Genomic DNA, 18,350 nt, shown 5'->3' on the forward strand with positions numbered 1-18,350 from the left:
TGAAAAGGAAAATAAATTATCATAGGAAATAAGAGATTTGTACTTACTCCTTTTGGAATCCTATAATTAGCTATTACTATGTCTTTCACCATTGTCCTTCCATTCCCACTTGTTATTGGAGTTATTCTATAGGAAAGAAAGAAAATAGTAAAGTGAATTAGTACACACATAATAATCCCTTCTAACACATCGAGTTATTATAGAAAAATGGTAGGAAAGTTTTCTCCAAATTCAAAGAATACTTGTCGTAATCTTCTATTCAAAAATCTCGTGTTATTCTTGTGCTGAGGTCTAACTAAACCAATGAAACAAGGAACTCAAGTCAAAGAATAAAAGAGGAGCGAGTCACATAAAAATAAATTAGACAGCACTTTAAATGGTGACATTGGATTCTTCTCAACAAACAAATTACCACGAGCTACTCGATGATTTAGTAAAAAGATAACTTGTCTGGCACCAAACCCGTATCCACGGGGTGTCCTGCCCCAACTAAATTTTTACTGGCTCCCCTAAAATTTTCATCGTACTCTTGAAATGAACTATAATATGGTTGGAACGGCCCCTCAAACTTCTACTGTTCTCCCCCCTACTTTTGGACTGGCTACGGGCCTGTCTGGCACAACTCAACTTAGGTCTACAGAAGAATTTTATTTTAGCGGGTAGGAAATTTTTCAGAGTGATCTTTCCCGAAAGTAATAGATTGATTGGTTCCATAAAGCACCTGAGTCCATTAAAAAAAATTTAAAAACGTTTTCCGATTCCTTAGAGGAAAACGCAACTTTCTGTGTAGAAAGACCGACATCGAAGGTTTTACAATATTGTAGAAGCAATGTTGAATTAGACCTATTGGTTGTGCAGAAGTATGGCTATTAAAGAGATTTAAATAGTTTTTTTTCTTTAATATCTTAAAACTATACATAATGGATTTGGGTCTTTTCAGGAATTATCGATTCAACAACAGACTTGATGATGAATATAATTTAATTTAAATGCCCTATTGTTACCTTCATCAATATATGATGATGTTCCGTACGTACTAGCTTAGTCCAGTGATTAAGTTTAGGAGATTTAACCGTTATCCCGGGGAGGAATCACAATAAAATAGAGGTGAAAGTTGTACTAGATGAACACTGGTAACCAAGTTGACCACGATCGAAGAAATAGTCTTGCGGAGTTTTCTTAGATCTATGGGGGAAGGAATTTCCCCTTCCTTATGGCAATTGGTTACTTTATGTGATAGTATGGATGCTAGCAGTAAAATTGACACAATACTGTAAGGGATTCGGTTATTAATCCGAGAGATGAGCATGGTTGGAAGTTTAGCATTAACCATTATGACACTCTTTCAGTGCCATAAAATACTAATGCAAAAATTTAACATTTTTAATAACCCTCGTATTAAAAAATATTGAAAATTTTTAAAAGTACTTCGCAGTATTTTCACCTGTTTTTCACCGATTTCAAGGAAAACACGAGATTCTCAATTCGTCTCGTTTATATATAGATATATAAAAGGGTATGTACACGTATATCGTTGTCATAAGTACCCTGATTCTTCTTTGTTTTAAAGAGTGTACATTTTCTATGCCAAATATGTAAAGTTCATTACGATTATGATAGTATTCGGAGTTAGACTACACTGTCAGTGAGTGACAGTGTTAATATCGTAACTAACCGACTTTATTGCACACATGTTCTCGCATAACTCACATAGATGTTTCGACTTTGATTTACTACACTTTCTCACAGTTTCTATATAAATTGTATCAATATATGTAGACCCCATATATATATATATATATATATATATATATATATATATATATATATATATATATATATATATATATATATATATATATATATATATATATATATATATATATATATATTTTAGGCATATCTTTTAGGCTGTCCAATTTTAAAGGAAGTTTTTGTCTCATCTTTGGTCTAGTTATGTAAGTAAACTGCTGGAGTAACGAATAAATGGAAAAATTTATCGAATAAGATCAAGAATTTTAGAAGTAATGCAAATAAATGGATCAAAAGATTGCGATCTTGGCCAGGAATTTTGGGAATGATTCAAAAGAATGCATCTAAAGATTCCGATCTTGGCCAAGTATTTTAGGAATGATCAAAAAATGCATCAAAAGATTGCGATCTTGGCCAGGAATTTTGGGAATGATTCAAAAGAATGCATCAAAAGATTGCGATCTTGGAAAGGAATTTTAGAAATGATCAAAAAATGCATCAAAAGATTGCGATATTGGCCAAAAATTTTAGGTATGATCAAAAATGCATCAAAAGATTGCGATCTTGGCCAAGAATTTTAGGAATGATCAAAAAATGCATCAAAAGAGTGTGATCTTGGCCAAAAATTTTAGGAATGCATCAAAAGATTGCGATCTTGGCCAATAATTAGTTTTTGGATTACGGGCCAAAAAATTTTTGAACGGCTCTAGATATAAGGCCTACAAGAAAATTTTTAATTGCAATATATTAGATCTTTTGATCCAAAAATAAACTTCAAAAATGCACTACAAGGCAGAAATTATCTATCTATCTATCTATCTATCTATCTATATTTACATATATATATATTAACCGACTTTAGAAAAAGCGCCAACAAGCAGAAAATAATGATTAGTATTACCGTGAAAAATTTGAAGTGTGCCCCAAGACAAACATTTTTATATATAATAGCCTAGTAATGAATTTTTTAGTTTTCATCGTTTTATTATTATTGTTTTTTGCTTTATAACGTTTTTATTACTTTTTGCTTTTTAACGTTTCCTTTTGAAGTCGTTTAATTGCCGTTTTTAAAGGTTTTTAAGGGTCTATACACAGAGCAAATGTATATACAGTTTTGAATCAATATAACAATTACTTTTAATGTGAATAGTTTAAACTGATTACTTTTATTGTTAACAAACACAGATAATTTTGTGACAGTAAAGTAATTTTGTGATAACTTCTACCAAGAAGGAGACTGATATATCACCTGTGATATTCATTAGAGTATTACCTGGTAACACGATAACTATACCTACATCTTTGCCTTCCGGTCGAGTCAAGACAATCGGAAAATTGCGCAAAATAATAAAAAAAGAAATAGCATCCAGGTGTAAAAGTGAGAGGGAACGCGGGAGGATGCAGTTCCCCCACTTCCAAAAAAAATACCTATGGCATCCCTTTAGTTCCTAGAAACATACAATGGGCAAATATAGGCATGTGGGACGCCGTGAGATCATGCATCCCTCTACTTTTTCCGATCCACTTTTACCCTTGAAAGTATCGATTACTAAATTTTTGTGTTGAAAATTATAGTAATGCATCATTGTTGAAAATTATAGTAATGCACAAGGGCGCCGATCCTGGGGGAGCGGATGGGGCCCGGACTCCCCCAAAGCTCATGTGGGCCATCCCATATATTTTTGTGAATATGTATTTGTTATTGTTATATGTATTGTTATGTGTATTTCCATATGTATTTTAATTGTTATATGTATTGTTGTATGCATTTTTATGAATATCCAATATTTGGTATAATTTGAAAAAATGAAATGAAATCTTTGAGTTTTACGTCCCACGCTTATGCCGGTTAGGCTAAAGGAGACGGTGGTGGAAATGAATGAAATGGTGGAATGAAGAAAAGGGAGGAAACGCGAAAACCCCGAGAAAACCCACGCACGCGGTGTTTGTCCACCACAAAGTTCACTTGGTGGGAGCAGGGTTTGAACCCGAGACCCTATGTACCAGAGGTGAACGCTCTACCACTGAGCCACCGCGGCCCTTGGTATAATTTGAATTTGTCTTAAAATCCTGATATATGCCTTCTTAGACCTTTGTCTACAACCATACATATCTAAATGCCCCCCCTCCCCAAAGTTACAGAGAAATCGGCGCCATTGCTAATGCATCATTTGTTATGAAACAAATCATCAATACTTACCTGTTTGTATGCTGCTGTTCTTAGGTGGTTTGATGTAAGACGCGGAACAATGTTCTGTACAACACAAACAATACCACAACCTCTGTGTTCTTGGTTTCGTTTCAAAACTATCACATCGCATAAAACAACTGCTTTCAATTAGGAATGGAACTGGATGCAAGGTCTATCTTATAGTTCAAAGTGAAAAGAAGGTGTCTTTATAACGGGTATGTTGCGAATTATTCATATCACAAAATTACTTATACCACGCTAAATACCTTACTTTATCTTTCATATTGTTAGCACAATAATTATCTTTATAAATTAACATTTGATTACCTTAAGGACTCTTTCAAGCACAGTTTCAAATATTTGGCCTCTTCAAGTTGGTCAGCTGTAATTGAGTCATCTTTGGAAGGTACAATTCTAGTAATTTCGTTTGCTAATTTTTCTTGTTTGTCAGGATTCTTTGCCAAGTGATATAACGTATATGCAACATACAAAGATGTCTGGAAAAATACAAGAAAATATTAAATTTTCTCATAAATGGACATTCATAGAATGCAATTATATACTTATATCTATATACAGGGTGGATCAGTTATCTTGATAGACAATTGTAACTATTAAATTAATACACAAAAAATGCTGAAATTTTGTACCATACAAAAATCAACAGGGTACCATAGTTTAGCATACTCTGTAATACCATAAGGCTAACAGTATTGTCAACTCAATATAGTAATATTTTTTTTTTCAAACAGCACTACGTCAGATTATTCCATATTTCAAATTTATATGTGAAACAAAACCTACAATATCACACTTTATATGCAGTGTTGTAAATCCTGCTATAGTGGTTCGGATTCCACATTAACCCTTATCCGGACAACCGGGGCCTCCCAGGCCCAGTAGCTTCATATTTTTCTTCGAATTTCTTAATAACCATAAATATTTCGATGCCATAAAATTCTGAATTCTTCTATCTTTAGTCGAAGTTAAAGTTATGAACATATCGAGTTGGTAAGGCTAATAGAGTTGGTAAGGCCCCAGTTGCAGTCTACGTTACAAAAATAGCTTGCCCGGATTAGGGTTAAACTTTATGTTTGACGCCATTATGAGAAAAAAGGGCCCTTAAATAGCCTACAGAATCAGTTAAACTCATGTTTATTTTATTTAGAGTGTATTATAATTCTGTCCGCTTCTAAATAAATTTTCTGTTGAAAGACATAAATAAATACGAATATTTCTGCATTTTGGTTTAGTGCTATCTCCGTGTTTAAATTAGAAATCCCTTGGTGTTTTGAAGCTGTAATGCAGGCCCGTGATAGAATACATCGAATCAAGACAATTTGTAGAGATAAACGGCGACTGAGTTGCATTGGAACAGGGGCGGGTCCAGAACCGACTTTTAGGGGGGGGGCGGTGGGTTGTCATACTGCTACTTAGAGGTACTTTTAAGAGCTTCAAACTCTGGGATGGGTTTTATTTATATATATAAAATAAGAAAGTTTCCTCTTCTGGGGGGACGATCGTTGCAATTGTCCCTCCCCTGGATCCGCCACTTTATCGGAAGCCGAAATATTTTCAAGACGCCATTTGCATCAAATTATTTCCCTTGTTATCCTTCTTGGGCAACAAGTTTTTCATTTCAGAGGAAACTTTGAGGACAGTTATAATATAGGGAAAATTCCATTGAAATACTTGCTTTTTGAAATAATTTGATCCCTTCCTAAAAACACATAGAGTCGTAGCAAATGCAATCTACCTGTCACCTGAAACGCAAAATCAACTTGTGTTGAGGTGAAGTAGTGAAGAAAGTTACTATTGTAGAACCAGAAATGAAGCTTCTAGGGAGCATATCTAACATTTTGGCTCCATCGTTGAATTACTAAATCACTATATTTCTTATCATTACATGGGAAAATCCAGCAGTCGATACCCTTTGTTATACCCCGGTACATTTAACAGTAACATTTTCAATATTTTCTATATATTATATTCGTGCACGTGCATTGAAATAAAATATATTACGAGATTTCACTTTCGTACAGCGACGCACCCAGGCTAGTTGTCGTCCGGGGCAAGAACTTCTCTTAGCACCCTCCCCCCGAGTCACCCAAACCAAAACGCTCCCCAACTATACCTGATATTATTGGCATCTCACAGCAATTCTCCTATTCCAATTTTTTTTTCAAGTGGTAAAGCTTGATTTCAAAGTTGCAGTACAACATTTATTTTTTAGTAAAAGATAAAACATCAAACTAATTAGTATTTGATTACCAAATAATCTGATAGTAGCATGCTTGGCAAATTCTTTAATGTTTCTGGAATTATATCGGGATATGCATATGAGTATAATGAATCAACAGTCTGTTGCTTTAGAATAGAATATTTAATTATGACAGTCAAGCTGTTGTCTCGAGTATTATACTCGGACATTTTACAAATCTCTTAAATCGATGTAAGTTAAATAAAAACACAAAACTGGAACTAAAATTTAACTTTGCGAGCTCTTTTGGCTGTAACGGTTTTTACAATGTCTTCAAAAGATAGCTTTGAAGCTAACTTAGGCTCTACGAATATGATCCTAACGTTGGCGAGTTGTTGTCCTCTTGACTTTCTAATGATCTTGAGTTTCCTAAAACTCGTTTCTCTGTCTTATAGTGAAAATAAATGTTTGCTCAGTTTGTCCCCCCCTCCAATATGGCGCCCGGGGCACAAGTCATATTTGTCTCCCCTTAGTTACGTCACTGCTTACTGCTTACATATCAAGTTAAGTGTTTATCTTTTTAATTTTTTAATGCACTTTATACATCTGGGAAGCAAATCTTTTTTTCCTAAAATTAATTCCTCTACCTCTAGATGATACATGAGAGCAGAACTTGGATGTGCCCATGTTGTACGAGTAATGGAAATACTGTATCTTCTCCAATTGAGACTGGAATCACAAATGAACGCTAGAACTTATTATTATCGAATCAACGTGTCCGAAATAAGTTCCAGATACCCCCAATATACCTGCTATATTATTACTCATCTATAAATTCCAGTATTTACTCCAGAAATACTGAGCCTAACTGCAGGAGCTAATTTTAAATTTTTATTTTGTGATTCGCTTGTTGAGAAGCAATGAGAAGCATAATTTCTCTTATAAAACGAATCTGGTTCTACCTCCAATGGACGATATTGAGGCGGAAAAGGGGCTTGTGTTTTTCCAACAAGATGGCACCCCACATCATTACAGTAACCATGTGCGTGCGGCTCTTGACACTCGCTTTCCAGGAAGGTGGATAGGCAGTGCTGGCCCAATACCTTGGCCACCACGAAGCCCAGACTTAACCCCACTAGACTTTTTGTTTTGGGGCCACATAGAAAATGTTGTGTAAAGTGAAAAGATCAGAGACATCAATCGTTTACGGGAAAGAATCGTCGCGGCGGTTGGAACAGTTACACCTGAAATGTTGGTGAATACATGACGAGAAATGGAATATCGTCTCGTCGTGTGCAGGGCCACAAATGGATCCCACGTTAAAATCTACCAACATTAAACAAAACGTGAATAAATTCTCTTTCATGATATGTACTTATTGATGTAAGTTTTTATTCATTTCTCAATTAAATTTATACTTAAAACGAGGGAGTTCTTTTTCAAACACCCTAGGAAATTATAAGAATTAAACTTACTGTATCTATACCTGCCAGCATCATATCTAAGGCCATTATAATGGGTATTTTGCCACTTGGATCCTTTTCCAGAAGTCGTTCCAGCAACGTCAAATCTGCATCGCTATCCTTTGGTTTGTTTTTTAATTTTTCCAGGGCTTCGTTGATATGCTTTGTAGACACTCTGTAAAATTTAAATACATAGGAAATAGAATAATAACAAGCTTAAATTAACACCCTCCATAAACAATTAGTACTCGTACTGAGAATACAATGTAAGTGAAATGGTTCTAGTTCTAGTTATCTCCCTTTCGGGAGATTTATAAAGTAAGTCCAGGACAGTGGACTGCTTCACTAAATTTGTTTTAATTGTTTTTGAAAACGTAGATTTGTATGAAATGGCGCGTTCCTACATGGACAAATTTGACTGTTCCAAGTAAATTTGTTTTCACACAATTTGTTAAATTACTTGGGGGTTAGAAGCGCAGGACATATAAAAAAAGATGTAATAATATATAAAAATTGTAAACAAACTAAATTTTGTCAAAATTTAAAATTATGTACATATTCACAATTGCACAATTGAAGGAGCATGATATTCCAGGTGTAAAGATATCCGTCGCCATCTTGTTCTTCCCAAGTCCAATCTTACTCTCAAGTGAAATGGTTTCTCTCTCGATATATTACCTTGTTGCACTGATAACGATAGCAACAATACATTTAAAGGCCGAAACAAAGCCGATGTTAGCAACAATAAAAAATCGTCTGAAAATCCTATGTATAATAAAATAATGCATACGATACTAGGATACAATGCAGATAAAAATAGGATATTTCAGCGGTGAGCCTACATTTCTGCCACTCTGAATTTCGTTACACAGACAGACATGAATGCCATTTACTAGGAGAAGCTCATTAGCAGTGGTGGATCTAGAAGGTAAAACGTGGGGGCTCAGCCAGAACACGTTCTATGAAAGGTGTATCTTGATTTTGCAATTTTTCATGGGTCCTGCAGTATCGAACTCCTGATGGATACCTCTTATGGCTAGGTTGGACATTGGCATTGTGGACCTCAGGTAATGTTTTACACATTACATAACAGAAAAACTAAAACTGAAACTATACGAGATGATGTTTCAAAAATTTTCCAATAAAGAATAAAAGTCAACGCTTACTAGAAACTTTCAAAAATATATAAATAATAATAATCATCATCATAGGTATTCTTCCATTATTGACAGGTCACTTCCCGCAACTAAGTAGCTTCCACGCTCCGCGGTCTACCGCTTACCTCTTCATCTTTACGTATGGTCTTTCTATGTTTGTATCGTCCATTAATTATAACCTTCTTCGCCCTCTCCCTCTCTTTCCTGCCACTATACCCTCTAGCACGTCCATCATAATACAGTTCCTTTTTAGCTCATATCTCAACCATTTCTCTTCCTCTTCTTAATAATATCTAAAATTGTTCTTTTCTCCCCCACCATTTTTAACACCCTCTCAATCGTTTTCCACTCGACCTAACTAATTCTTTCTATTCTTTCCCACATCCACATTTCGAAGGCTTCCAGTCGTTTTTCATCACTTTTACGTAATGTCCATGTTTCCGACCCATACTGTACAACACTCCACAGGAAGTATTTTATAAGTCTTTTTCTCAACTTTTCATTCAAGGTCCGACAAAACAGACTTCTCTTCATCCTAAAGGCTTCTTTTGGCCATTCCTGTCCTTGCTTTTGTTTGACGTTCGTACTTCATGTCATTACTAAGAATACTACCCAGATATCGAAAACTATTCACTTGTTCTATTTTCTCCCCTCCCACATTTATATTTCACACAAACCGCTTCGTTCCAATCACCATATATAAATAATACTTTCAATTATTTTTGTAGCTCAAAAAACTGAGGGGCCTAGCTTCTCGGTACCAGGCTAAGTTCGCCACCGATAATTGGCTCTTTAAAAAGGGAAAGAGTGGAAAGCTGTTGAAAATATGTGGTTTCAATTTAAAATGATGGATTTTCTTTTTCAAACTGCTCCAGTAATTTAGGCTCCAGACTGGTAAGGTTCCATGTGCTCAATGATAAAGAACGTTTCTACTTTAGCCAGCCGTTTAAAGACACCGTAACAGTACATAAAAATGACATAAGGAATGTGGACATTGTTATGTATTGGAAATTAGAACATCACAAATCTCTTTCCCGGCAATGTTGTACTGATGGTACGGTTAGTGCCCAAGGCAACTGGAAAACTGACTTTATTTTTTTTTTTTATTTTTTTTTTTTTTTTACATTTAAGAGACACATCACGGCGAAATTAAAATACCGCTAATTTTACAGTAATTATGTGATATCTTCAAATAGATAAAAGATAATCGAAAAATGGAAGAAGAGATTCTTAGACAATATTATTTTACATGAGATATCGTTATCACTGCTCTCAATTTCCAGCCATTTAGAAAATCGGCATTTATTATCGCGTTTCTAAATGGCTGCAAATGGAAAGTTACTAGGTGACTCGTGATAACGGTACCTCATCCAAAATAATATTGTCTTGGGTGCTCTTGTTCCAAATTTCGATTATCTTTCATCTATTTGAAGATATCATTTAATTACTGTAAAATTAGCGGTGTTTTAATTTCGCAGGATTAGACGTCTTAACATAAGGCGCTTTATCAGTTTAAAGCTCAACGACCGTTGCAATTTTAAAAAATCCCAGCACAGTATTTTATATTCAAAACCAACTACTTCCTAAAACGTTCCTTTCTTTCCATTTTTTCATATCTTTCGCCATAATAGAATTTGCCTATTACACAGGACTTGTCGCAAATTTTTGCATAAAATCTAAGGTTATCAATTATGTGCAAATTCTCATTGCTTATCACTAATTAACGTAAAATACGCCTGTTGCAGTAATTTTTATTACAACAGTGTTGGCAAGGGCCGCGTTTCTGTAAAAAAAAAAAAATCGCGGATTTGTATTAAATAGCCTTTTTATATGGCAACACTGCATGAACTTTGTCACGTTTTCGCACCAATGGATAAATGTGGATGCATACTTCAGATACACAGAGACATTCACCAGCAGGCGATTAGTTTTTGCAACTGAATATTGATTTTCTTGATTTTGTGTATTTTTTTTTTTTAAATCTACACTTTCGGTACTTTCTTTCGTTACTACACAAAACGTTATAAGTTCCAACATTGGTCATAATCTCGAAAATATGTACATAGAACACGTTTATATTTGTTGCAAGTCTCAGTTTTTTATCATTCTTGGTTCAAAAGATTCGTACGCAATCAAACTTTGGGTTGCCCAACTTTACGGACACACTGTATTTCCTAGAAAAATATGCAGATATACAGTAGAACCACTCTAATTCGTAACATTTGGGACGCAAAAAAGATAGGATTTTCAGAAAATATAGAAAAATATTGATTTACTGTGAAATAAACAGTAATACAGTACCAAAAAACACGTACAACGAAAGAAACGATACAAATGATGACGGAGCATTAAAGCGGATATACTGTAAGAGCAAGTAAACAACAATATCGCTACGGCAGTAAACGACAATGGGTCTCGTCAGTCACCGACAAGTTGGGGCAAGTTCGGCTCAAGCACGGTCGTATCAATTGGAATGGCGAACCAGCCGAGATCGGACGAAAGGGGTTCTACTGTAGTTCTATCGTACTTTTCGTTATGGAATAGTCTGTAAAATGTACTAATTTTAGTTAATGTAATAATATCATACTGAAAATCAAACTCGACTTGTATCCAGAGACGTCCTCTCCCGTGCAAAGAAAGAATGAAATGACGCTGCTCTAATCATCAGTAACATATATAGCAATGTAAAATGAGCTTCTGTCTTGGAAAAAAGTACTACTTGCATTTTATTAACGGTAAACGTTTACATCACTATTTAACTTACTCTGTGAAAAAATCCAAAGCTTTGACATATTTCCTCCATGTTGGAGTTGAAAAGTACTTCCAGTAAGGAAACCGGAAATCTAACTTTTCAACAGAATGAAAGAACGTTTGTACAGAGTCAATCATCCTTTGTGGCTCAGCATTTGGTGTTAGGTTCGAGTCTAGACATCCGAGGCGTGTATCCAATGCTACCATGGATATAGCTGCAATAATGAGAGAAACAATATAATATAGTGTACATAAAAATAGCGATGTTTTACGGTTAGTTCCTAAAAGGGAGTGAAGGGTTAAAGACAGTGGCGTATTTACGATTTTGTTTCGGGAGGGGCTTTGCTAACTTTCGGGGGGGGCTTTGCCTGGAAATGTGAAAATTCTGCAAGATATTTCATTTACTTTACTATACTAAGTAAGATTTCGTGGGGGGCTTAAGCCCGGAAGCCACCCCCCTAAATACGCCATTGGTTAAAGGTGTCAAAAGAAAAACTAGTTTGACGGCTAACCTCCTACACGGCAGCAGTGATTTTAATGAATTTTGGTACATGAACTTTCCCTGGCCTAACTTAGGATTTTAAGATATTTTCGGCAAGAGAGTAAAAGGTTAAGGGTGTGACACGAAAAACTAGTTTGAGCCCAACTTCTCCTACACCGCTACATTGATTTTAATGATTTTTGGTACATGAGTGAAGCCTGGTCTAACATAGATTTTTAACGTATTTTCGGCAAGGGAATGAAGAGTTGTCACGAAAAATTATTTTGACAGCTAACTTCTCATACATCAGTGAACCGATTTTAATGATTTTAAGTACATGAGTGGAACGTGGTCAAACTTAGGTTTTTAACGTATTTTCGGCAAGGGAGTGAAGGGTTAAGGATGTGACACGAAAAACTAATTTGACGGATAACTTCTCGTACGCCATTGCACCGATTTTAATGTTTTTTGGTACATGAGCTTTCCCTGACCTAACTTAGGATTTTAATATATTTTCGGCAATAGAATGAAGGGCTAAGACGGTGACATGAGAAACTAGTTTGACAGCTAACTTCTCCTACACCGCCGCACAGGTTTAAATGATGTTTAGTACATGTGTGGACGCTGATCTAACTTTTCATCACATTTTCGGCAACGGAAGGGGAACGGGGAGGTGAATAATGATAAGAACAGAAAACAACTGATATCAGTGTACAGTCAATAGTTTTCGGGGTCGCTGAGATGAATAGTGACACTTTTGATACCGTTTTTAAGTAAAAATTCATTCCCCATTAGAAGGGGGTGAGGGATATGAGTTGAGAGGGATATATGTAAAAGTAATCGAAATGATCTATATTAGTGTTCAATCCTTAGTCTTCGATGTCTCTGAGATAAATAGTGACATAGTGAATGTTGTTTAAAACCAAATTCAGCCCTAATTGGTATAGCCGAATAAGGGGGTGAGATAGGAAAGGGAGATGTGTATAAATAATGGAAAATAACTGATAGCAAAATTCAATCCATAGTTTTCGGGATCGCATAGATGAATGTGACTCGCGATCCCTTGAAGTCCAAATTCATCCTCCATATGCATTGTAAGAAGCTACGGGTTCAAATACTTTCCATAAATATATTTTTCCAGTGGAAAGAATGACTATTTCAGCTAGTTGAAGAACAAAGTTAATTTTTTATACTTGTATCTAACCCATAGTTTTAGGGATTTCTGAGATGGATAGTGAATTTCTGATACAGTTGAAGTCCAAAATTCATCCACCATTGTTATTCTAACGGGTTAGAAGTTCAAATACGTTTGCATAGATCTATTTTCCTGTGAAAAAGATAAGTATTTCAGCTAGTTGAAGAACAAAGTTAATTTTTTATGTTTTTCTTCTCATATATTATTTTTACTTGTATCCTATCTATAGTTTTCGGTATTACAGAGATGAATAGTGACAATCACGATCCATTAAAGTACAAATTCATACCCTATACGTATTCTAAGGAGCTACTGGTTCAAGTGGTTTCCATAATATATTTTTCCCGTTGAAAGGGTGGGTATTTCAGCTAATTGAAGAACACACTTAATTCCTTATGTTTTTTCTCTTACACATTATTTGATTAATTTAAAATAACTTCAAACACAGCTTTTATACGCAGTGGAGTTTAAGCGTGTATCTCGTGAATCGTTTTTTCGAAGAATATTCGACGATCCCTAAAGTAGTGCTGCACTTCCTACGTCAACAATGAAGAAGGAAATTTGTACCGGATTCACCGATCTAAATCTGCCTATATGTGTTCAATAATGTTCAAGACAGGAGATCGAGTAGCCCAGGGGAGGAGTTGCAGTTTGTCGTAATTTTCTTGTACGACGTTGAACTAAACTTTTTTTCGTTACTGTATCTAATTACCAAATAATTCATGTGCGTAAACCATATTTATACATTAATATATTTATTGAATATTTCACGGTACCTCTTTATGACAACTGTGCCGCGGCTGACAGTTTGAGAAAGTCCGAAATATAGTACATTTCCAGCTTTGGAAACAGTTTTTAAAATATTGTATGAGTTTAGAATCTTAGTATCATAGCTACTATATGAGCTGTTCGGAGCATCACAATAACATGTCACAATTTATAACTTTTCGAGTAAACTGGAAAAGAGGGTTCAACATTCTCATGCAACTTACTGCAATGACACATATCAAAAAAGCTTGCCCTGGCATCTGCAGGTAGAGTTCCAAATTAGACTACCTACAAACTGTTCTATGGTTCAATCTCAACCGATTCCACGTAGAAACTAAACTTGACAGGAGGGCCGCGGTGGCTCAGTGGTAGAGCGTTCACCTCTGGTGCTTGGGGTTCCGGGTTCGATCCCAGCCCCCGCCAAGTAAACTTTGTGGTGGACAAACACCGTGTGCGTGAGTTTTCTCGGGGCTCTCCCGTTTCTTCCCACTTTCTTCATTACACCATTTCATTCATCACTCATCATCACCGTCTCCTTTAGCCTAACCGGTATAGCCGTGGGTCGTAAAAGTCAAAGATTTCATTTCATTTTTCAACTTCACAGGATGTGCTTCCCCGAGCCGCTCACATTCGTAAGTTTTGTACCACAGAATACAGTGATATTTAAGAGCTTCCTACTTTTGAAGTGAGTATCTTTCATTTGGATCTCGGATGAATCAAAATTTGTGCACGATGCAACTTTAAAGATGCAAATGATTTTAAAAATCAATCTTTTTACTTGCCATTCTTAGTAGCAATTAGCTTGCTTGATGCTGAAGATAGCATAAGTAACTCATAGGAAAGTAAAACACTCTAACAATAAGAAAGATTAAAGCAAGCAGTCTAACCTAAAATGAAGTTATATTATTAACATTATCGCGATAACTTTTTTTTTTTTTTTTTTTTTTTTTTTTTGCCTGCTAGCAATTGCTAGCAACTACCCGAAGAGGGTTACGCCCTCTGTAGGGGAAGAGAGGTAGATGTACTATTGTAATATATGGAAACAATAGATGGGCTATGGGTGGTTAAAGAAGCATTTTTATTATCAAGCAATTCAGGTCATTATGGTTTTAAGAACCATAATCATGAGGTTGGTTTAAGGTTTAGATGTGAAAGAGCATCAAAGCAGATGGATGAGAGCAGATGAGAATGAAGTGCAGTTGACATCACAACACATAGGTTTTGTTAGTATGACAAATGCGTGTTATCTTCTCGCCTAGGGGCGACGCTAGGCATTGATGAAGACAAGGGTGCCCTGTTAAAACGGTAGGTGTTACGGTGCATATGATGGCCAGATATGAGGGAGATGAGCATCTGAAGAATATGGTTCGTAGTAACGACTGTCAGGGTGGTCAGGGGGAATAGTGTAGCGGTAGAGAGTAAGCAGTAATGAAAGCGGAGGAATGAAAGCAGCAGAGGGGGAGAGATTACGGGCGTGTTCTTCAAATGTTTGCTGTAAAAGTGGATGGTTGGACTGCAGACGGCGGGTAATATATTTTGTGCGAAGTGTTTCCAGATGATAGAGGATGTGTGGAAACGTAAGCCGATCATAGAGGTCCCGAGTTGGACTGGGCAACTTAATTCGAAAGGCGATGCGCAAGGCATGTCGTTCAAGGATTCGTAGTTTCTCATAGTATGATGGTGGTGCAGATAACCAGGCGGTGAAACCATAAACAAGTATGGGTCGCAGAAAAACTTTATAGGTGTTCAGGATAGTAGTCGCAGAGAGTCCCCAGGTTGTTCCAGTAAGACTTTTCAGCAAATTGAGACGACTATATGCCTTTTTTGCGATAGCTTGTAAATGGGCCGACCATGTAAGGCGGTGATCGAAAGTAAGGCCAAGATATTTGACAGCACGAGAAGGTTTGAGAGGTACATCTTGAACAGTAAGATTCAAGAGACGAGGATTACGGTGAATACGAGAACGGTATTTCGGTGATAGGAATACAATAGCTTGCGTTTTCGTCGGATTTATTTTCAAGCGCCAGTGAGAGCACCAGTCGACAAAGGTATTGATAGCATCTTGTAAGGCCAAATTAAGTTGGTGGATAGTTTTACCAGTGGCGAGCAGTGCAGTGTCGTCTGCATACTGAAAGAATTGTACTGTAGCTGGAACAGCAGGAAAGTCGGCAACATATAGAATGTACAGTAAGGGTGACAAAGCCGATCCTTGTGGAACCCCAGAATGAAGAAAAATTGGAAAGGAGTAACTGAAATTAACATAGACGTAGGCCAGGCGACAAGTGAGAAAATTAAAAATGAAGCGGAGATAGGCAATAGGCAATCTGAGTTGCTTCAGTTTATAAATAAGAGCTGGATGCCAGACCTTATCGAATGCCTTTTCCAAGTCAAATAGGACCAAGCAAGATGGATGTCCTGTGTTAAAATGGTTGTAGATGGAATTAGTAAGGCGAAGTAGTTGGTCGTTGATGCTGAAAGAGGGTCTAAAACCAGCTTGTTCAAGAGGAAGACTGTTGTGTAGTGCCAGATAGCAGTGAAGACGTTTGACAACGATACGCTCCAGAATTTTGCAAAATGTTGATGTTAATTGAATGGGACGATAAGAGCTGACAGTGTGAGCAGGTTTGCCTGGTTTGAGAAACATGAGAGTCTTGGATGTTTTCCAGTCGACAGGGACATAGCCAGTACGAAGAATAAATGTATATATAAGAGAAAGCAAATATAAAACAGTATAGGGGCTTTCTCGAACGTGCCTGTATGTAATAGAGTCTATACCAGGAGCTGTGTTACGCCTATGAGCAACAACAGAAGTAATGTCAGATATCAAGACTGGCTCAGTAAGAGGGTTGTTCTCGGGAAGAGTATGTTGAATATTTGGTTGTAAATGTGGAGAGTCCAGATGGAGCCTGTCGACGGGATGAGGACGATGAGGTAAATCAGGTGGCAGTGGTGTAAATATTTCCTGAAGGTACTGTGCAAAAGCATTAGCCTTGTCAGTATCGGTATGAAGAGGCGTATTATTGTCAATAAGAGGGTAAGTTGTTCGAGTATTTTGCCCAGTGAGTTGCCGAAAACGCTTCCAATACTGCGTTGGATGAGAAAGAGAACCGAGATGATTGCAAGTTTTGATCCAGCTCCGTAGTTTGTAAGCTCTGAGATAGTTGTGAACGGTGCGTTGAAGTTGTCGGTGGTGATGCAGGGAGTCTAGGTTGCCAGTAGCGACGAAATCCCTATAAAACTGACGAGAACGTTTGATCAACGGCAGGTATTGTGGAGGCAAAGATGGTCGAAAGGCAGAAGTAGTAGATGTAGGAATGTATTTGGCAGTAGCATTTTGCATGACAGTAGTCAGAGATTCGAGACAATGATAGAGGTCTGATTCGGTACTTGGTGGCGATAGATCAGAAAGATTTTCTGTGAGATGCGATCGGTATGCAGTCCAATTTGCCTTATCATAACGATAGGTAGTTCGTGGAGGTATATCCTGAGCAGTAGCTGAACGAGTTGTAATAAGGAGTTTGATAGGAGCATGGTCGCTGCCAATGAGGTCAAGTACCTCAACAGAGCTACGATGAGAAATGTTGCTCGACACAATAACTATATCCGGGGTAGTCTGGCTAGAAGGCCTGGTAGGTTTCGGCAGTGGTAGTGTCACACCGGTAGTATGGCTAGTGATATAATTGAGAAACTGGTCTCGCTGAGTCGCCGGACGGCTATGTAAATTCACGTCTGCCATGATTATGTAGGTGCGAAAATTATTAGAGATGTATTGGAAGAAATTGTATGGAATATCATGACCAGGACGGATATACAAAGTTGCAACTGTTACATAGAGTTCTTTATAGTATAAAGATGTGATAAGATGTTCAGGAATATTTTGTAAAACGGGTAAATGACTGCGAAATGGGATGGAAGGAGAAAACCCAATCGCTACTCCCCCGTTGGCTCGCCTGGCTGCTATGGTGCTATCCTGTCGTAACAATTGAAATCGAGGTATACGACATGTCATGTTGTGTGAGAGATGAGTCTCATTAAGCAGAAAGGCATGGATCTTTTCTTCAAGCAAAAGCGCTTCAAAGAGCAGCTTGTGCTGTGCCAGAGAACGTATGTTCAAAAACAAGAAGGAGAGCGCCATAATGCAATGAAGAAAGACATGGTGGCTTTTAAACCTCGGTTTCCAGTACATTTGAATGATAGTAAACATTATTGCCAGAATATGTGGGAGAGATGTTAACGTTGAAAATTGCCTTGGCTACGTACTGAATTTGTTGAGCGATGTGGTTACGTAAGAATGGGTGAATGTTTTGTAAAGACAGAGTAAGAAATGTTAAAAGCTGATGGACAGTTACAGGCTGTTGAAGAGCGGGATTTGTAGGTGGTTGGATTTGTTCA

At 36.8% G+C, this 18,350-nt stretch overlaps 1 protein-coding gene across 2 annotated transcripts in view; it reads right to left on the reverse strand.

The window, feature by feature from the left end:
- Positions 1-18,350, reverse strand: part of LOC145669661 (putative cytochrome P450 49a1) — a 156,960-nt gene that overhangs the window by 25,143 nt on the left and 113,467 nt on the right. For both annotated transcript variants that reach the window (XM_081737917.1, XM_081737916.1), the window contains exons 6-9: positions 11,528-11,729; positions 7,619-7,781; positions 4,271-4,440; positions 48-126 (exon numbers count right to left, since the gene is read on the reverse strand). In XM_081737917.1, coding sequence (XP_081594043.1) covers positions 48-126; positions 4,271-4,440; positions 7,619-7,781; positions 11,528-11,729 — 614 coding nt within the window. The remainder of the gene's footprint in view (positions 1-47; positions 127-4,270; positions 4,441-7,618; positions 7,782-11,527; positions 11,730-18,350) is intronic.

This window comes from Thermobia domestica, chromosome 14 (assembly GCF_964235325.1).
Source record: "Thermobia domestica chromosome 14, izTheDome1.hap1.1, whole genome shotgun sequence".
Classification (NCBI taxonomy): Eukaryota; Metazoa; Arthropoda; class Insecta; order Zygentoma; family Lepismatidae; genus Thermobia; species Thermobia domestica.